This window comes from Siphateles boraxobius, unplaced genomic scaffold, assembly GCF_051911475.1.
Source record: "Siphateles boraxobius isolate OS27281-9 unplaced genomic scaffold, OSU_SipBor_1 29, whole genome shotgun sequence".
NCBI lineage: Eukaryota > Metazoa > Chordata > Actinopteri > Cypriniformes > Leuciscidae > Siphateles > Siphateles boraxobius.
The window spans coordinates 15,820,517-15,841,270 of NW_027508908.1; the positions used below are offsets into that span (position 1 = coordinate 15,820,517).

Consider the following 20,754-nt stretch of genomic DNA (forward strand, 5'->3'; position numbering starts at 1 on the left):
CCCTGCATGCCATGCCGCTACTGCAGGTCCATCAGGCCAAAGCACTCCATGACATGCAGGAGGGTGGTCTCGACCCGGGATTGCTGCAGGAGCTGCGTGTGGCGACGGACCTTGCCTTCCGGGCGTCGAAAGTCACCGCACGTTCCCTGGGTCGAGCGATGTCCACTTTGGTGGTCCAGGAGCGCCACCTGTGGCTCACCCTTGCGGATATGCGGGAAACGGAGAAGAACAAGCTTCTCAACTTCCCCATATCCCAAGGGGGCCTCTTCGGCGACACGTATGAGAGCTTCGCCCCAAGAGTTCTCCAACCCCCAGAAGCAGTCAGAGGCGATACGGCACGTCCTGCACAGGAGGCGGACTGCTGCTGGTCCATCCTCTGTGGCCGTAGAGCCTCCGGCTGCTCGTTTCCAAGGTCGCCCTCCTGCGGCCGCTCCTCCTTCAGGGCAGCAGTCCACCCCTGGAGGACGGAGGTCTGGTCGTAAGAGGGCGGCCAAGCCCGCTCAGACGCCTCCCGCCCCTTCCCGTAAAAAGAAGGGACGGGCGACCTGGTCGAGGTTCTGGATCCTGCTCTTTCGGAGGGTGCCCCTGCACGCCTCCTTCCCCCGGGAGAGGGCTGGGCGGAAAATCTTTCTTTCCTTTTTGTTTCTGTTCTCACATTTTCAAAAAAAGAGCAGTTTCTACGGCCGAGACTGGTGGGCACACAGTCTCCCCAGTCCAAGAGGGCCAGAACGGCAGCGTGTGCCGCCCCCGAGCGCTTACACCCCCGTTCCCCTCTTCCCAGTTTGCAGATAGCAGAGACGCAGCTGGGGCCTATAAAAAAAAAAATGGGTCTGCGGCTGGGCCCGGAGGCACAGATACCAGCACACGAGGAGGCAGGGCTTCGTTCCTTGTCTCTCCCCCCCCTTCGCCACCGGGCAGTCCTTAGCAGAAGGCCCACGAGCCTTCTCTGCAGTCTGCTCCTCGGTGGAAGCAGGTTGGTGTCAAGCACGCCCAGACCCCGCTCTTGGTCGCTACAACGCCACCAGACCCGGGTCCCTGTCTTCCACCTCGCTGCCCCTCCGCGGGTACGCCAGTGGTCCGGGTGGGTTCGTTGGGGCGGTACCTGGAAGCCTGGCTAACGCTTCCGAGTCCGTCCCGGTGGCTCATCCGCACCATTCGGTTCGGCTATGCAATTCAGTTTGCACGCCGGCCCCCCAAGTTCAGGGGCATCCACTTTACCCGTGTGCGGTCGGTGGACGCCCCTGTCTTGCGGAAAGAGATCGATGTCCTGCTGGCGAAGGACGCAATCGAGCCGGTCCCTCCTGCCGAGATGAGGTCCGGGTTTTACAGCCCCTACTTCATTGTACCCAAGAAAGGCGGTGGGTTACGACCAATCCTGGACCTGCGAGTCTTGAATCGGGCCCTCCACAAACTTCTGTTCAAGATGCTCACGCAGAAACGCATTTTCGAATGCATGTCCCCAGGATTGGTTTGCAGCGATTGACCTGAAGAACGCATACTTTCACGTCTCGATTCTTCCTCGACACAGACCGTTTCTTCGGTTTGCTTTCGAGGGTCGGGCGTATCAGTACAAAGTCCTACCCTTCGGGCTGGCCCTGTCACCCTGCGTCTTCACGAAAGTCGCGGAGGCGGCTATTGTTCCCATGAGAGAGCAAGGCGTTCGCATCCTCAACTACCTCGACGACTGGCTCATTTTAGCTCACTCGCGAGATGTATTGTGCGATCACAGGGACATGGTGCTTCGGCACCTCAGCCGGTTGGGGCTTCAGGTCAACTGGGACAAGAGCAAACTTTGCCCCGTGCAGAGGATCTCTTATCTCGGTATGGAGCTGGACTCGGTCGCCCGGACTGCGCGCCTCACAGAGGAACGCGTCCAGTCAGTGCTCACCTGCCTCAGGACTTTTCGAGGCAGGACAGCGGTTCCACTGAAACAATTTCAGAGGCTCCTGGGGCATATGGCAGCCGCAGCCGCAGTAACGCCGCTCGGCATGTTACATATGAGACCGCTTCAGCGCTGGCTTCACGATCGAGTCCCGAGGTGGGCGTGGCACAGCGGCACGTTCCGGGGCCTCAACTGCATTGGCATATCAACTGCCTAGAGTTGCAAGCAGTACGCTTAGCCTTGCGTCGCCTCAAAGGGGTTCTCAGACACAAGCACGTACTGGTCCGTACGGACAGCACTGCGACCGTTGCGTACATCAACCATCAAGGTGGTCTACGCTCCCGTCGTATGTCGCGACGCGCGTCCCGCCTCCTCCTATGGAGTCAGAAGCATCTGAGGTCGCTTCGTGCAGTTCACAATCCAGGGGAGCTCAACCGTGTGGGAGACGAGCTCTCACGGCTGCCTCCCCTGCCAGGAGAATGGCGACTCCATCCCCAGTCGGTCCAGCTGATTTGGAGTGTCTTCGGAGTCGCACAGGTAGACCTGTTTGCCTCTCTGGACACGACCCATGCCAGTGGTTTTACTCCCTGTCCGAGGGGACCCTCGGCACGGACGCCCTGGCTCACAGCTGGCCCCGGGACCTGCGCAAGTATGCGTTTCCCCCAGTGAGCCTTCTTGCACAGACTCTGTGCAAGGTCAGGGAGGACGAGGAGCAGGTCCTTTTTGTAGCGCCGTAATGCCCACAAGGACTTGGTTCACCAAACTCATGCTCCTCGCGACAGCCCCTCCTTGGCCGATTCCTTTGAGGAAGGACCTTCTTTCTCAGAGACGGGGCACTCTATGGCACCCGCGTCCAGACCTCTGGAAACTCCATGTCTGGTCCCTGGACGGGACACGGAGGTTCTAGGTGGTCTACCACAGGCAGTGGTAGACACCATCACTTCCGCTAGAGCCCCCTCTACGAGGCGCCTCTATGCGTTGAAGTGGAACCTGTTCGTCGATTGGTGTTCCTCCCGTCAGGAGGACCCCCGCACTTGCCTGATCGGTGTCGTGTTTTCCTTCCTTCAGGATGGGTTGGAGCGGAGGCTGTCCCCCTCCACCCTCAAAGTGTATGTCGCAGCAATAGCCGTGCATCACGATTCAGTGGAAGGTAAGTCCCTAGGGAAGCACGACCTGGTCATCAGATTCCTTAAGGGTGCCAGGAGGTTAAATCCACCTCGTGTTTCGAGCCTTTGCTGACGGTAGAGCTAAATATCTTGTCCATTAAGACAGCGCTCCTGTTGGCATTGGCCTCTTTCAAGAGGGTCGGGGATCTGCAGGCTTTTTCGGTCGACGAATCGTGCCTAGAGTTTGGGCCGGGCCTTTCTCACGTTGTGTTGAGACCCCGGCTCGGATATGTGCCCAAGGTTCCTACCACTCCCTTCGTGGACCAGGTAGTGAACCTGCAAGCGCTGCCCCAGGAGGAGGCAGACCCAGCCCTGGCTTTTCTCTGTCCCGTCCGTGCCCTGCGGGTTTATTTTGACAGAATGCAAAGCTTCAGAACCTCAGATCAGCTCTTTGTCTGTTACGGAGGCCAGCAGAAGGGGAAGGCCGTCTCCAAGCAGAGGTTAGCCCACTGGTTAGTGGATGCTATCACCCGAGCATATGAGTCTCTGGGTGAGCCTTGTCCTCCCAGGTTGGGCGCTCACTCCACTAGAGGTGTTGCCGCTTCCTGGGCTTTGGCTCAAGGCGCCTCGCTGACAGACATCTGTAGAGCTGCTGGCTGGGCGAAACCTAACACATTCGCTAGGTTCTTTAGCCTTCGTGTGGAACCTGTTTCCTCCCGAGTTCTGGCTACGGCCAGTGGGTCGAGGGAATAGGTTGTGTCGGCTTGCTGCGCCACTCAGCCTCAAACATACGTGCGTTCTTTGCTCCGTATGGCGCCCTACGTTGGTGAGCCTCGTGAGTTCCTCCTTCACCCCTCCGGTGCTGGGCGTGGCGGTCCGCCCGGCGCCAGGTCTGCTACCTCTAGTAGGAGTTTTTAGTAGACTGGGTGCTCCAGTGGTCTCTACTGTGACCCATCATGCCACGTGCAGTTTAGCCGTGTCTTCCCCTTGACGGACTCGTTCGTCGTCACTGCGGAGTACGCTCCCACTTCCCTTGGATTGGGACTACCTCAGGGACTGCCATATGTTTCACTATTCCTTCGGGCTAGTACATATGTGTATTCCTGTCCTTCCTCAGTCAGGCTAGGGCTTGCGCAGCGTTCCCTCCTCTCTTGAGGGAACGCTTTCCCAGTGTTATCCAATGTCCACTGTGCGGGTCTTGCGGAACAGCAGTGTGGTTCCCGTGCTAGCTCCCACAACTTATTTCAAGAAACTGCTGCAGGGTAGCTTAGCCGGGCACTGGAAGGGGCCAGCACCCCTGCATGGCGTTTTATTAGGGATCCCAATTCGTCAGGGAACTCCCCCGACGACACATCGGAGTTCCCAGGACGAAAGGGAATGTCTCGGTTTCGTATGTAACCCTCGATCCCTGAGTACAGGGAACGGAGACGTGTCGTCCCTTCGCCATGTCGCTGTACCTTCGCGGAGGACTGAACACTGTTCGGCTCCTCAGCGAAAAGCATTGCGCAATGTTTACTTCCGCCTTTTATTCCCTGCGCTGGTGGGCGGGTCGCAGAATGCAAATCTTGCATGCCAATGTCCATTGGCTCGTTTTTAATTCTCTCGAAGGCAATTGGCTGCCTAGCGTGATCCCAATTCGTAAGGGAACTCCCCCAACGACACGTCGGAGTTCCCTGTACTCAGGGAACGAGGGTTACATACGTAACCGAGACGTTTTTTTTTATCTTATTGCATTTATACCAAATGTTCCAACTTTTCTGAAAATAGGGTTGTATTATTAATTAACAATAAACATTCCCATAAAACATAAAATATTTTTAATAGAGAAAGAAAAAAACATATAAGAAATTCCTGACATATTTCTAATAAACTGCCAGTTTTTCATGTTAGAGTTTAGTGCATATAGCCTCCATAACAAAAATGTCCAAAAATTCTGTTACAAAAAGTTCCACTCAAACCTAGTGAAATTATATAAGACTGTGATCAAATAAAAATAACCATAACTAATTGTATATAAAATAATATTTACATCAGACAAATATTAAAAATATATATATAATATTTTATCTAATACTACTGAGACATAAAAGGCAGGGGGAAGTAGCCTACAATGATGATGGAAAAGTAACCTACTGCAGAATGATCCAGATGCTTATATGTCACATATGTCTTAGCTGCTGTTTTAACCCATTTAATCCCACATTTTTCCCAGACACAAAAATATCCAAATCATGTGTCATTAGTATCCCTTTGAAACAATCAATCATAATTTTTTAAAATTTTCATTGAAAAGTGTTTGAAAAAGTGTGTTTTATGACCGTTGTGACCGGTGGGATAATGTGTTGTATCAACCATTGGACAGACTGAATGTAGGTGTGAATATAGGTGTGCACTGAATGTGCATGTTTGTGTGCGTGTGTGTGTGCATATGTGTGTGCGTGTGTGTGTGTTTGTGTGCGCGTGTGTGTGTGTTTGTGTGCGCGTGTGTGCATGTGTGTGTGCGTGTGTGTGTGTGTGTGTGCGCGTGTGTGTGTGTGCGTGCGTGCGTGTGTGTGTGCGCGTGTGCGTGTGTGTGTGGTGTGTAGTGTGCATGTGTGTGGTGTGCGTGTGTGTGCATGTGTGTGTGTGTGTGTGTGCGTGTGTGTGCATGCGTGTGGGGTGTGCGTGTGGGGTGTTGGTCTGTGTGCGTGTGTGTGTGTGGGGTGTGTGGTGTGCATGTGTGTGAGGTGTGCGTGCGTGTGGGGTGTGTGGTGTGCGTGCATATGTCTTAGCTGCTGTTTTAACCCATTTAATCCCACATTTTTCCCAGACACAAAAATATCCAAATCATGTGTCATTAGTATCCCTTTGAAACAATCAATCATAATTTTTTGAAATTTTCATTGAAAAGTGTGTGAAAAAGTGTGTTTTATGACCGTTGTGACCGGTGGGATAATGTGTTGTATCAACCATTGGACAGACTGAATGTAGGTGTGAATATAGGTGTGCACTGAATGTGCATGTTTGTGTGCGTGTGTGTGTGCATATGTGTGTGCGTGTGTGTGTGTTTGTGTGCGCGTGTGTGTGTGTTTGTGTGCGCGTGTGTGCATGTGTGTGTGCGTGTGTGTGTGTGCGCGTGTGTGTGCGTGCGTGCGTGTGTGTGTGCGCGTGTGTGTGCGTGTGGGGTGTGTGGTGTGCAGTGTGCATGTGTGTGGTGTGTGTGTGTGTGTGCGCGTGTGTGTGCGTGCGTGCGTGTGTGTGTGCGCGTGTGTGTGCGTGTGGGGTGTGTGGTGTGTAGTGTGCATGTGTGTGGTGTGTGTGTGTGTGTGTGCGTGTGTGTGCGTGTGGGGTGTGTGGTGTGCGTGTGGGGTGTGGGTCTGTGTGCGTGTGTGTGTGTGGGGTGTGTGGTGTGCATGTGTGTGAGGTGTGCGTGCGTGTGGGGTGTGTGGTGTGCGTGCGGGGTGTGTGGTGTGTGTGCGTGTGGGGTCTGTGGTGTCCGTGCTTGCGGGGTGTGGTGTGCGTCTGTGGTGTGCGTGTGTGTGGGGGTGTGTGGTGTTTGTGCCTGTGGGGTGTGTGGTGTGCGTTGTAGTGATCTTTTTCTTTGTAGAAAAGTTAGAAGCTCAGACCAGGAGACGGTGGAAGTTTTCCAAGCAGAAGTTCTTTATTGCTGCAGTCATTCCAACATCGTCTAACTAAGGGAACTTTACATTGTAGTTTATATACATTTCAAGGGGGTGGGATTACATTGTGAGGAACAAAGCATGTAAATGAGCTGAAACATGAGACTAGAACGGTGCAGGACTTCTCGCACTGAGATAAGAACTCCAAGACAAATGGTCTCAGTAATAAAATAGCAGGTGTTCAAACTTGCTCAGCATGACTCTTCACCCGGTAAAACAATGAGAACAGGAAAAGCCTAGCCTTCTCGTACTGAGATGGGACAGTCAGGAATATCCTGCCGGGAACCCCTACCATTTGCAGAGATTTCCTGGTCTCATCATTTGTAAACTTTCTCAATATAAAATACTGTTGTATTGGAAATCTAAATTAAACATTTCAATAAAATTTGTAATCCTACAGCGTGCATGTGGGGTGTGTGGTGTGCGTGCGTGTGGTAGAGATGCGCGGTTGGCGGTTATAGCCACGGACTCCGCGGATAAACCGCGGATCGGGCGGATGACGTGACGAAAAAAAATATTTTATTTAAATTCTGGCGGGTGGCGGGCGGTTTCTAGTCTCGTGGCTGTCATCAGCAGCACCTTGTATCAGCGGATGGCGGGCGGGAAAATCGGTCAAAAACGTTGGTGCGGATGGATGATGAGTTTTGTGATGCGGTTGCGGATGAAATAATAGCCCATCCGCGCATCTCTAGCATGTGGGGTGGGTGTGGGGTGTGGTGTGCGTGTGTGCGTGCATGTGGGGTGTGTGATGTGCGTGCATGTGGGGTGTGTGGTGTGCGTGGGTGTGGGGTCGATGGTGTGCGTGCGTGTGGTGTGCGTGCGTGTGGGGTGTGTGGGGTCGATGGTGTGCGTGCGTGCGTGTGGTGTGCGTGCGTGTGGGGTGTGCGTGTGTGTGGGGGCGCGTGTGTGTGTGGTGTGTGGTGTGCGTGGTGTGTGTGCGTGTGGGCTGTGCGGTGGGCGTGCGTGCGTGTGGGGTGTGTGGTGTGCGTGCGTGTGGTGTGCGTGGGTGTGGGGTGTGTGGGGTCGATGGTGTGCGTGCGTGTGGTGTGCGTGCGTGTGGGGTGTGCGTGTGTGTGGGGGTGTGAGTGTGTGTGGTGTGGGGTGTGTGGTGTGCGTGGTGTGTGTGCGTGTGGGCTGTGCGGTGGGCGTGCGTGCGTGTGGGGTGTGTGGTGTGCGTGCGTGTGTTGTGTGCGTGTGTGTGGGGTGGGGTTTGGGGTGGCTGTAGGGTGTGTAGTGTGCATGTGTGTGGGGTGTGTGGTGTGCATGTGGGGTGTGTGATTTGCGTGTTTGGGGTGTGGGTGTGGGGTGTGTGGTGCGCGTGCGTTTGGGGTTTGTGGTGTGCTATGGGATTAGATTTCGGTCACAATTCTGCGCGCGCAAGATCACATTTTGGGCGCGCAAAAGGGCATTTTGCATGCGCATGAACTGAGTTTTGCGGAGAAATTTTCGTCCTGCAGATAAGAAAATCAATTTTGCATTTAAAATAAGTATTTGGATGTGCGCAGACGTTCTCTTTCGCATGTGTAAAGTTTCAATTTCTTGCTCCTTTCATACCAGCCCTGAGCGCTCTCTAAGCGCAGACTGTTCGCTTGCTCAGCACAAGCCAGCATTACAATATGCCATAATTCCAGCCAATCAGAGATGAGGCTGCTAAATTCTGATTGGCTAGCTTGACAACCAATCACAAGACTCCCTATGTCACCTGTGGAAGAGGAAAAATACATGGTGGAAGATGTTTATGTTTATGTTTAATTTGTTTAATGGATTGAACGCTTCAATTTAAGTTCAAATGTCTACCACTCGACGACCACAATTTATTTTTTAGCTTATTTTTAAGCTAAATTTTTTTAGCTTATTTTTAATCAAAATCAATCGTACTATAGGCTACTGTACATAATGGCATGTCCCAGTTTTTGCTACACCTCAAGTGGTAGTTCTAGATTGTTTCTGAACTGAACTATGTAATTAACATTAGTGAAATATGAATGTGACCGAGCTGGGGTCTCAAATGTTACACATTTTCAGAAATGAAGATTGACAGACTTTTCCCCTTTTAATGATTTCCATTACACTAGAGTAGGTGTTAAAACTTCATGCTGATTTGTACTCGGCTTTCGCCAAGATAATCACCAACTAAGACGTAGCTTTACAGTAACCTATACTTCTCCATCCATTTACGCTTCTTTCCATATGGTGATGTAAATATCTTCTGTCTAATGTTAACACGCGTCAGCACACACAACGGCTGCAACCACAGTGCGGTCCCCCCATAACAACCCTCTGGATTGAGCGGAGTAGGGAACATCTCTAGGGTCTTGAAGTGGGCACCTTCCGTCCTCAGTGTTTCGTCGACTAGCCCACGTCCCCCACTCAACTCAGCCCAGCTTACTGACCTCTACATCCCTCCTGCTGCTGAGACCTAACCACAATCTCACAATCTCTCCGCAACCCAACCATACGCGCCAACCCGTTTGACTAAGGCTGTCGATCCCCACTGGTGCGTTAATATGCAGTTTCAGTGGCAACGGTTCCGTATGGCATACCACCTACCGCAAAACACAATATCTGCCCAACCACCCGTCATTCACGCAATACACACAGGAACGTAATGACTGTAAATACTAAACAACCTATACAAATAAACTTCAAGTTTTCAATGAAATAAGTGTGTAAAAACGGTACATCACTCACATCAGAATAAAAAAAGCCATCAAATAAATGTAGAAATGCAATGTAATAACGTTAAAATAATAATCAATCTACATCATATCCTTGGAATTATTTAAACAAAAACATGCACAGCAGAGATGTTCTGTAGAAACAACTAACACACTAAAAAAAAATATACTGTATTTTCTTATATACTATTTTAGGATGGATAGTGTTCACATTGGGATGCAGGCTTGTTCCTCTCACTGCAAAAAAATAAAAATCTAATTATGCAAGTAATTATATAGTAGAAATCTTGTGGGTCACACACCCAATATTTTCACTTAGTTATATTTGCATATATGTTTGCATTGTTACCCACATGTCTTTCTTTTTTTTCTTTTTTGCAGTGAGAGGAACAAGCCTGCATCCCAATGTGAACACTATCCATCCTAAAATAGTATATAAGAAAATACAGTATTTTTTTTAGTGTGATAGTTGTTTTTACAGAACATATCTGCTGTGAATGTTTTTCAATCCAAGTGTTCAATCCATTAAACAGATTAAACATAAACATCTTTCACCATGTATTTTTCCTCTTCCACAGTCGGTGATGCAGGGAGTCTTGTGATTGGTTTTCAAGCCAGCCAATCAGAATTTAGCAGCCTCATCTCTGATTGGCTGGAATTATGGCATATTGTAACGGTGGGTTGTGTTGAGCAAGCGAGCCGTCTGCGCTTGGAGAGTGCTCAGGGCTGGTATGAAAGGAACAAGAAATTGAAACTTTGCACATGCGAAAGAGAATGTCTGCGCACATCCAAATACTTATTTGAAATGCAAAATTGATTTTCGTTCGCTCAAAATATTTTATTATCTGCGAGACGAACATTTCTACGCAAAACTCAATTCACGCCTGTGCGAAATCCCCTTTGGCGCGCTCAAAATGTGATCTTGTGCGCGCAGAATTGTGACCGTATTCTAACCACATAGTGTGCCTGCATGTGGGGTGTGTGGTGTGCGTCCGTGTGGGGTGTGTGGTGTGAATGTTGTGCGTGTGTGTGGGGTGTGTGGTGTGCGTGCGTGTGTGGTGTGCGTGTGTTTGGGGTGCGTGATGTGCGTGCATGTGGGGTGTGGTGCGGGTGCGTGCGTGTGGGGTGTGTGGTGTGCGTGCGTTTGGTGTGCGTGGTGTGCGTGGTGTGCGTGCGTGTGGGGTCGATGGTGTGCGTGCGTGTGTGTGGGGTGTGTGTGGTGTGTGGGGTGTGTGTGGTGTGTGGGGTGTGTGGTGTGCGTGCGTGTGTGTGTGGGGTGTGTGGTGTGCGTGCGTGTGGGGTCGATGGTGTGCGTGCGTGTGCATGGTGTGCGTGTGTGTGGTGTGTGTGGTGTGCGTGCGTGTGTGGTGTGCGTGTGTGTGTGCGTACGCACAACTTCACAAATCAGGCGGTGAGAGGAGTGTAAGCATAATCTTACGCCAACATATACGCCCGTTTCTACGCAAGAATGATAAATGAGGGCCATTGTGAAGTAGAAATGATCGTTGGCGAGGTGGAAAAAAATGGAGTAAATTGTTAAATGTTTTTTTTTTTCTCCATGTTGATTATGAAAAGTTACCAACGAGAGTGAGATAGGAGGCGCAATATATCGGGAGACATGAAGTTGTCAGATCACTTCATTAAGTTTGTTTTGTAGAAAGCCTTTATTTAAAGTGAATTTTGTTGTGTTTAAATTGTATCTTAATTTTAATCAAATTTTCATCAACCAATTACCTGGATTTAATAAATAAGAAGCAAAAAGCAGACAATAGGCCTATGACATGGAGGCGCCGGCGCGTCACTTGCATTGCACATGAACTGTCTGGAGCGCATCTCATCATAAATTAACCCGAAATTCAGCGTATATGTCACAGACATCAGAAATATATATAGAAAGCCTGAAATGTCTTTAAACGAAACCCTTCAAATCGAAAAGAAATAGACTACCAGTACTCTATGCAATCCATTATGTGCATTTCTCTCCTACGGAGACGGCGAGTGTCAACTTCACCTTTGCAGCCGCTACTAGTTTATTAATAAAAATCAATGCACTCATGTCACCGGATTTACAAAGGCATCTTGCTTGATGCACGCACACATATTATGACGAAATAACGAGATATTATGTTGAAATAACATTATTATTAATAATAATAAATATTTAAGAATATTTGATTGAATGCTGAATGTTGTGCTTGTTCAATTTAATAAAATTGAAGCTTATATATATATATATATATATATATATATATATATATATATACCCGTGGGAAACTTGCCATTCTACATTATAACATAACTATAACACGCACTTTGATTCATTCCGTACATTTGGGGGTTTTAGAGGTTTAATTGGAATCAAATACTAACATTACTGCCCTAACTATTAGGATATCTACTTCATAAATATTTGGAATAGTATGGAAATATAAGGTTCAGGGGCCTCATTTATAAACGTTGCGTACGCACAAAAGAAGGCGTACGCCGCTCTCTACGCAATAATTGGTATTTATAAAAATCAAACTTGACTGTAAAATGTGCGGTCCTTCACGCAAGCTCTGACCCAGGCGTACGCACAAAAACGGGTGAAATGAGAAATGGCGACACCGTCGGCAGATGGAAGAAACACGTGAAAGTGTGTGAAAAAATTTCTTCATCAGCTACGGAATCATGGTATTCATGCATATGCCATTAGTTTGTTTTATTTTAGTTAAAATAACGTATGACGTATGTCTCAACCATTCAGAAAGCTGCTAGAAATTACATTTGCGCTGAACTATTTCCCATTTCCAAGTAGATTATAACCGACATCTGTAGCCTGTCAGATGCAATTAAATGGATGGAAATAAAATGCCCCATCACAATGCGTAATGACGCACAATGGCTGATCTTGCGCTCTAGAAGATGTGGAAAATGGAAGGATTCGGAGTGAACGCATCTTCAGACAGCAAGAAAACTTGCTGGCAAATGAGACAAATGTCCGACCATTTCTTTTTTATTTCGCCACAGTCCGATGTTGTGAGGCTACAGCATTTACGGCGTCTGCAACCTTTTGCTACTTAAGTGCCTTTTTGGCATTAGTAATGCCCACAGTGTGCCCTCCAAACAACATTTTTCTCCTCTTTTCCACATCGCCAACGATAACTTCTACTTCACATTGAGTGAAGTTACGTTTTTTTGATTTCCTCTCTGTGTTTACCGTGCTTTCGCAATCTATGAATATTAACTTGTGGGCGTTTCACGGACTATTTATAGGCAACTATGGGCGTGACATGAAGCCGTAAAAGCTGCGCTACATTTAGAATTGATTGTGATTTATTAAGGGAAAAATGCGTAGGATGTGCGTGCGCAAGGTTTTATAAATCCGAATATTTCTGTGCGTACGCACGTCCTATGTTCTGATAGGACGCCCCCCACTTCTGACGCAAATCCTACGCAAAGTTTTATAAATGAGGCCCCTGATCACGAAGAGTCATGGGTGGAGTCTGGATGTCATCTAGTGGAAAAGATTGGTACTGCACACACAAATATTTTTTCCCTAAAGTCCATTTATTGAGACATCAGCCTAAAATCTGGCCCAGAACTTGTTCAGATATTTAGCATTGGTTTTCTTGAAGTTTTAGAGTTGAAAATGTATTGTAAATATATATATATATATATATATATATATATATATATATATATATATATATATATATATATATATATATATATATTATATAATACAGCAATATGTATTTTATATATATTTTTTAAATTTTCATAGACTTCTATAACCTTTTTAAACTTTACTTTTACAACTTTGTTTTACTTATTTAATAATCTGAGACGTGTACCCTTTTAGTACCCTGATAGTTCGCAGTGCGTAAGTAATGTTAACAAATACAACTTTTTATTTTAATTATCATTAGTAAACGTTGAAATTAACATTAGCAAAAATCAATGAATGTTGTAGAAGTGCAGTTTTCCTTTTTACCTAAATGATAACTATACTGGATTATAATAACTCACCAATTATAATCCTCTCCTCTGTCAAATTTGCCATCGATAATGCCATGCTGTTTAGCTTGGGTTTAATGACAATACAAGAAACCGGGACATAAGACCTCACACGCTTTTGACGTGCGATTCCGAGAACACTAAATGAACGAGCACGTTCTTTTCGCCTGCATGAACACTTCACACACGCTGGCACTGCCTGTGTGGTTTACCTGTCTACACGTTCATAACGTCCTACTCGAAACACACGTTTTCGACGTCCATTTTTGTTACGATAAACGCGCGTCAAAAGCGTGCGTTTTCGGTGACCCCCAAAGCGCACGTCAAAAGCGTGCGTTTTGTCAGCCAAATGCGCGTTCCTGACGCGCGCTTTTTATGGCAAAAACGCACGCTTTTGACGCGCGTTTGGCTATCGAACGCACGCTTTTGACGTGTCAATGTGCAATCGGACGCCTGACCAGGCGTTTGTGAACACTTTGGCTTGCCATACGTTTGGGGTGTGTGGTGTGCGTGCGTGTGGGGTGTGTGGTGTGCGTGGTGTGCGTGCGTTTCGGGTGTGTGGTGTGTGTGCGTGTGGGGTGTGGGGTGTGTGGTGTGCGTGTGTGTGGGGTGTGTGGTGTGCGTGTGTGTGTGTGCTGGGTGTGTGGTGTGTGTGGGGTGTGTGGTGTGCGTATGTGTGTGGTGTGCGTGTGTGGGGTGTGTGGTGTACGTGTGTGTTGGGTGTTCGTGTGTGTGGGGTGTGTGGTGTGCGTGTGTGTTGGGTGTGCGTGTGTGTGGGGTGTGTGATGTCTATGTGTGTGCCTACCTGTAATTGCGTGTGTGGAAAGTTAGGTTGAATTAGTTAGCTAGCTAGTCTTGTGTGTGTGTGTGTGTGTGTGTGTGTGTGTGTGTGTGTGTGTGTGTGTGTGTGTGTGTGTGTGTGTGTGTGTGTGTGTGTGTGTGTGTGTGTGTGTGTGTGTGTGTAAAATTAGGTAGAAAGTTAGGTATAGCAGCAGAAAGTAAGGTAGAACAGTTAGCCTATATGTGTATTAGCATGTAGATACAATGGGTTATCCCACCGGTCACTATTGTTGCCGGTGACGTGTTTGTGAGTTCTATGACCAAATTAAACAAAGTTGAGTAATTGCAAATGCATATATTAATACTAAACACCTTAAACATGGTGTGTACCAAAAATCGATATCCTTTCTTTATGTTAAAATACTTTAATCTTTTCTTTGGGAGCTTTCTTGCTGCCATCCTCTTCTCTTGGCGCAAACAGGAAGCAAACAGCTCTGGTCATGTGACAATTTACAGTAAATATGCGACACTGCACATATTTCATTGAGACCCTTTATTATTTCAATATCTGCTGGAAATGCATTGATAGATCATTCAGTAACATTTTTATAGCCTTAGAAATGAAACATTTTTTAAGTTCACTATTGTGACCGGTGGGATTAAATGGGTTAACACTGTAACAATTTGTATATTTCCCTGGAATTGTAATTATCCAATATCTAAAATAGTTATCCCGTTCAGTGGGAACCAATAAGAGAAGAGTTTAGGAAACTCGCAATACCTGTGGAGTGATTTCATGTTAAACCGTTAGAGGGCGCCCGTGTTTCTCAGCGCATATATAACATGCTCAATCCACACGCCGGCCTTTTCAGCTGAGTCCGCGATCAGGTCACAGCCAGCGCTGTTTGCCTCCTCACACCCTCAAACACAATCCGACAAAATGATCATCTACAAGGACATCATCACCGGTAAGAATAGCGTCTAACACAATGTTGCATACCGAAATGTTGCGATTTTACCTATATTTTTGGCGTCAATTGTTGTTGAATTGTTTTAAAGGGACGGTCTTTCCCGGCTCATCGCGGCCTAACTTTGTTGAATGCAGTTAGCTTAGTGGCTAACCAAGCTGTAAACTATATAGACGGTCGCTTCATTGCGGCGGTTTTAAATGTTAATCTTTTGTTTACCTTACCATTGAGACTTAATTTTACTCAAACTATTTAAGTTATTAACGTATTTGGTTATATTTAAACAAAGTTTGTCGGTAAATGGGAGTGTTAGCAGCTGAGTTAAAACGCCGGTCGGCTAACGTTAGTTTGGTGCTGGGTAGAACTTGTGATGTTAGTGGTTTTAATACTCGTGCTCCTCTAAATCACTGTGTTTTGGAAAATAACTTCTCTCTTGACAATTTGATTTTAACGACGGAAATGGCTCATTTTGAAAATCCAAGTTGCCTTTTCTGTAGTTTTCACAGCCCATTATGAGATGATGAAATGAGCGCTAAACAGGGCGTGTTACTAGTCCAGGCCAATTCTCTTCAACGTTATTCGTCACACTTTTGAGGGCTTTTAAAGGGAAAATTCTTTCATACTTAACAATTATCAACCATTTTTTAAGCCTCGTCACGGTTTGCGCAATTATGGGTGAGTAACATCATTTGAACTCCAAACAGCCAGATGCTGACATTAAACCGGTTTAAAGTGTCGATGCATGGGTGTAACAAACTATTGCAAAAACTAGGAACAATAAAGCGACATTCTTTTCACCCCTCAACCGTCGAACACCATAACTTTAGAGATTTAAATTACTTTTAGAAGATTATGAAGTTCAAACCAGTCTTAACGCAGCATCATTGCGGGCGTGTTAAATATATATATTTATGCGCTAGTTATAATCAATATATTCACGTTTTGAGCATTAAGCTGAAAATTACGTTTCCAACTTAAATGTTATACATTTTGAGTGCTTTGGGGCACAGACTGTTTGGTCTGTTTTTAAAGATGACACGCACATTATTGCTGATGTGAAAAAAAGTGAATGAAAGTTTAAAGAGGTGAGCTTGGGAAAAAAGCTGTACAATTTTACACTGTGTAATGAAAAAATGCACAAATTAAATTGTGAAACGTTTATTTTCCAAAACACTTTTTACTCTTAAACTGAAAATCAAAGCCATCGATTTGAGGTTTAAGCTTTTAGTAGCATTTTGTTTAGCCGCAGTACAAAATGTTTCCAATAGGTGAAATATGCCTCCCATTCGTTTTCAACGTGGTAATTTGACCATGTAAAATATGCATTTTTTTATTATATAGGACTGTTTAGCCTTTTCGAATGGTCCATGGTTTTTTGTTCACATAGCAAGTGCCAAAACTTATACTAAGTCTCATACCATTCCGATGAAGTATATATAAAAAAAAAAATTAAAGTAGGTTTGTCAGAATTGACAGAACAGTAGTAGAGTTAAATCATTAGTGTGAAAAACCATGCAGAAAGTGAGAGATTCTTAGTGCATTCCAGTGAATATTAATGGGAGTTAATTACATCGGACCACAAGAGTTCATTAGGGTATCTGTTTTGTCTTCCACTTAAGCCCCTTTCTCACAGCGCGTTGGTCCTGGGAAATTGCCTTAAAATTGCTAGAGTGCCTTCTATGTGAACGCAAACCCAATTCCGGAAAATGACTGGCAGTGTGAATGAACCAAAATCAAACGATCATGAGGCATGTTATCCATGTATTTTCCGGAATCTGTGAAATTGGCTTAAGTGACAGTGGAACAGAGAAAAAAAATAACCAGAAGTAACTTTAATGCATTGGACTGCGAATCTAAAGTTTTTTTTTTCTTTTTCTTTCACAGGGGACGAGATGTTCTCTGACATCTACAAAATCAAAGAGTCTGAGAATGGAATGATGATTGAAGTGGAGGGAAAGGTATGCAGGTTCATTTTAACCAAATTGCTGTTTAAAATTGAGTGGCTGCCCTCCTATGGACGTACAATGACGACAACTTAGGACACCTTTGAAGGTTATGACCTATGAAACCACCATATTCTGAGTACGATCTCTGATGGGCTATAGCAAAATAAAAGTTGTTTCCCAAATTGGAGTCAGATAACATTTTTTCCAATCAGTACTGCAGATATTTTTTTCATTGGTTGTACAATTCCCAATCAATATGTTGTGATCTCAGCTACAGTCATTGACTCATGTTTTTGCAGATGATCAGCAGGGCAGAGGGAGACATAGACGACGCACTGATTGGTGGCAATGCGTCAGCAGAAGTCCAGGATGAGGGCTGTGAGACTGCCACTGTCAGTGGTGTGGATATTGTCCTCAACCACAAGCTTCAGGAGACATCCTTTGACAAGAAGTCTTACACAGCCCACATCAAGGACTACATGAAGGCGTAAGTTTAACGTGATGAGGCATATTTTACCTGGCAACAGTCTCTGTGTACTGTAAAAATCATGTTTCACATTATTTTCCTGTGATTGTTTTTGCATCATTGACAGCTCAGAGTCTTGCATTGTGGCCACCTGGGTTTTAAAATATTAAGATGCAAAATTAAAGGTCCCTGCGCTTTCTGCCTGCCCATTGTATGGCATGTAAGATTGAATTGGGGACTACAGAATTTATATTCCACACCACTGTGCTTAGTTTGTGAAGCTAAATTAAACATACATATTTAATTTTTGCTTTTTTCCCCGTTGTAACAGAGTGAAAGCGAAGCTACAGGAACTTGCACCTGACAGGGTAGATCCCTTCATGGCTAACGCACCGGCTGAGGTCAAGAAAATTCTAGGCAACATTAAAAACTATCAGGTAGGCTGCAGTTACTGCTGATTTTGTTATTTTGCTGATTTTGTATAAACTACCCTTCAAGAGTTTGGGGTTGGTGAGATTCTTTGTGCTTTTGAAATCAGTAATGTTGACATTATAATTAAAATTACCTTTTCTTTTTTAATGCATTTTAAAGTGTTTATTCCTGTGCTGGCAAAGCTGAATTCAGCTTTTCTCCAATTGGGGATTTTTCATAGAAATACTTGGTATAAAACCAATATGCTTGTAGTATTCTGCTAGTTGAGACCTTTTCAACACTGACACCAGTCTATCTGTTATGATTTTACAGATAACATTTTCATGTACAGCAGATATTTTTTTACACTATTAAATTTGCTGACATTGGAAGGGCTCCTTTTTCAAAGCATTTAAGTGATGGTCATTTTCCCCATAGTCACTGTAAAACCAAGCTTCAAAGCTGTAAAACGACACCATTTTGTGTTGATGTCCAACAGCGGACGTAATGTTTTTGAAGTTAAGGTTAACAATTAAAGGATTAAGTGATCGCTTATATAAATTGACATAGTACTATTGTCTTGGGTTATGAAACTTCTTTGTGTTCTGCTAACTGGTTTTCTCAATCTTACAGTTTTTCACTGGCGAATCCATGAACCCTGACGGTATAATTGGTCTCCTTGACTTCCGTGAGGATGGAGTCACACCATTCATGCTCTTTTTCAAGGATGGTCTGGAGATTGAGAAATGCGTACGTTTATGAAGTCATTTTGATGTCTTTTTTACATTGTTTCTGTAGATATGTATATGAATTTCTCATGTTCTCAAATTATTGCGTAGCATTCACTGATAGGCCTGTTGCCATAACCAGTGGTGTCTGGGCTTGCACAAGGATGCAACAGTAATTTTCCTCATGATGTTTGGCCATCATCTGAATGGTGGCTGGAAAGGATTAAATTGAGGAGGATAGGATAATTGCATTAGCATGAAGATCTGAAGAAAAAAAGAAAAAACTTTTTGCATGATGGTTTGCTTGTTTTTTGTTTTTTTGCTAGTTCTGAAAGTATTTGGGTCTTGATGGTATTACATGAAACAAAATTGATTCTTTTGTGTTTCTCTTTCTCACCATAGTAAACTTCCCAAATGTCTTCAAGTTACCCCTCCAACTCTGGCTTCTGCTTGGTGGATTGGACCCATGGATTAAACCAGTCATTCCCCCTCATTCTTTCCATCAGGACCAGAGGCTCTTTTAACATTTACGAGGCCGCCGTTTTCGTTTCTTGATTGGCTTACGTCCGTCCATGGCGAGAAGACATGAACTATCCATTCAAAGGAAATTAAAATATAGGACTTTTAGCAAGCCAAACCGCAATGTGAAAAGATTGTGGTAAAGAAACTGAGTAATTTGGGGGTTCTCTTTTATTTCTTTATCATGGAGGCGAAGTTGACTTGCTGGCTTCTCATTTGCTGTGCATGTCAGCTTCTAGTTTCAGCAGATGTACAGTTGTAAACCCCCCCCCCCCCATTCCCATTGATTCACAGGATTGTTTAGGATTTCTTGGCACCATTCTTGAATAAAATCAGCTGCTGGCTATTAAAGTATTTGCTTGTTAATTCTGCTTAACTTGTCTTGCAAGTTGAATCACAACCAGTTTTGTTTTATACAATTAGCTTTTGCTCAACCGCCATTGATTTAAAAAAAAAAAAAATTCAAGGGTAAAGGAGATCAACCTCTTTAAGGCCCCATCCACACTACTACGTTTTATTTTAGAAACGGAGACCTTTTGCTACGTTTGCACCTCCTGTCCACACTAAAACGGAAAAAACGAAGACCTAAAACGGAGAAGTTTAGAAACGCTGCCGACCCCGTATTGCGTTTTGAATCTCCGGAGGGTGTTTTAGTGTAGACGGGTCAAACGGAGGACTTAAGAAATGATGACGCAGAGGCTCACACTCGGCTCTCTGATTGGGTGTCATACAACGGAAGGAAACGTGCAACAACAGCCTTGACTACCAGTTACGTTAGTGCAAGTAAATTCTGCATTTCACAATGCTATAACTGCCTACAAGCGCCGTAGGCGAGCTATTATTCCAGCGATCTGTGACTCCGTGTGAAGCGGTGGTATCGACCATACATGGAGCGTCGGTTTTGGGTTAAGTCGGGAAGAACCAGCGCATGGTGAGAATTTTATCAATGAAGTTGTAGTTCCTGAAGAATGGTGCGAAAACTTTTGATGTCCAGATCGGCACTTGAGATCTGAGGAATAATCAATCTGTTTTCTGTTTACACCGGCACGCGCATGCCCAGTGTAGGTGAATGGTGACGTGATCCGCGTTTTCAGTCGTTTTAATGTGGACGGAGATCAGTTCTAATACGCAGCTAAAACGCTTGTGTGGACAGAGATCGTATTCGTTTTAATTCTGTTTCTAAACTTAAACGCAGTAGTGTGGATGGGGCCTAAGATAAGTTGGAAGCTCTGCAGAGGTGCTGAAAAAATACTATACGAAGCTATAGAAGTATATATTAGATTATTTTTAATCAAATTCACTTTTCTCAAAACAAGTGTTAAACCAAGATTATTAATGAAGATGCCCTTAAAGTTTGACTTACTCTCGTCATTTCAATGTAAAGAAAAAATGGAACTGGTATATTGGGGGGAATAAAGATAATTTAAATGGCATGGTTTGGGCATTTGTTCCCTATACAGTGAACAGCTGCATTGATTTTTGAACCAGCAATCGGAACAAAAACAACTGTAGGATGTATTGATACTGTGTATCTTGTGCAGAAGTTGTAGACTTGATAGTTAATGAAGAAATGTTAATGTAGGCTTAATTCAGGATAAATGGGACATTTTCA

At 45.3% G+C, this 20,754-nt stretch overlaps 1 protein-coding gene and 3 non-coding genes across 4 annotated transcripts; all 4 read left to right on the forward strand.

Moving 5' to 3' along the window:
* Positions 1-14,923: 14,923 nt before the first annotated feature.
* On the forward strand, positions 14,924-19,493 carry tpt1 (tumor protein, translationally-controlled 1). Its single transcript, XM_077246849.1, has 6 exons — positions 14,924-15,072; positions 16,957-17,030; positions 17,318-17,505; positions 17,816-17,921; positions 18,529-18,645; positions 19,026-19,493. The coding sequence occupies exons 1-6, from the start codon at positions 15,045-15,047 to the stop codon at positions 19,026-19,028; spliced, it is 516 nt and encodes a 171-aa protein (XP_077102964.1). The 5' UTR covers positions 14,924-15,044; the 3' UTR covers positions 19,029-19,493.
* LOC143754057 (small nucleolar RNA SNORD58) lies at positions 17,092-17,159 on the forward strand. Its single transcript, XR_013207878.1, has one exon. It is a non-coding gene; the product is annotated as a small nucleolar RNA SNORD58 (small nucleolar RNA).
* On the forward strand, positions 17,597-17,730 carry LOC143754058 (small nucleolar RNA SNORA31). The gene has a single exon (XR_013207879.1). It is a non-coding gene; the product is annotated as a small nucleolar RNA SNORA31 (small nucleolar RNA).
* On the forward strand, positions 18,732-18,866 carry LOC143754059 (small nucleolar RNA SNORA31). The gene has a single exon (XR_013207880.1). It is a non-coding gene; the product is annotated as a small nucleolar RNA SNORA31 (small nucleolar RNA).
* Positions 19,494-20,754: the final 1,261 nt, after the last annotated feature.

What these genes read in the sequence shown, in the direction of transcription:
- tpt1 (XM_077246849.1), top strand. Translation starts at nt 15,045, where the DNA reads ATGATCATCTACAAGGACATCATCACCG. An exon ending in TGATTGAAGTGGAGGGAAAG is followed by an intron (nt 17,031 to 17,317) that starts GTATGCAGGTTC and finishes ATGTTTTTGCAG; the next exon opens with ATGATCAGCAGGGCAGAGGG. An exon ending in ATCAAGGACTACATGAAGGC is followed by an intron (nt 17,506 to 17,815) that starts GTAAGTTTAACG and finishes CCGTTGTAACAG; the next exon opens with AGTGAAAGCGAAGCTACAGG.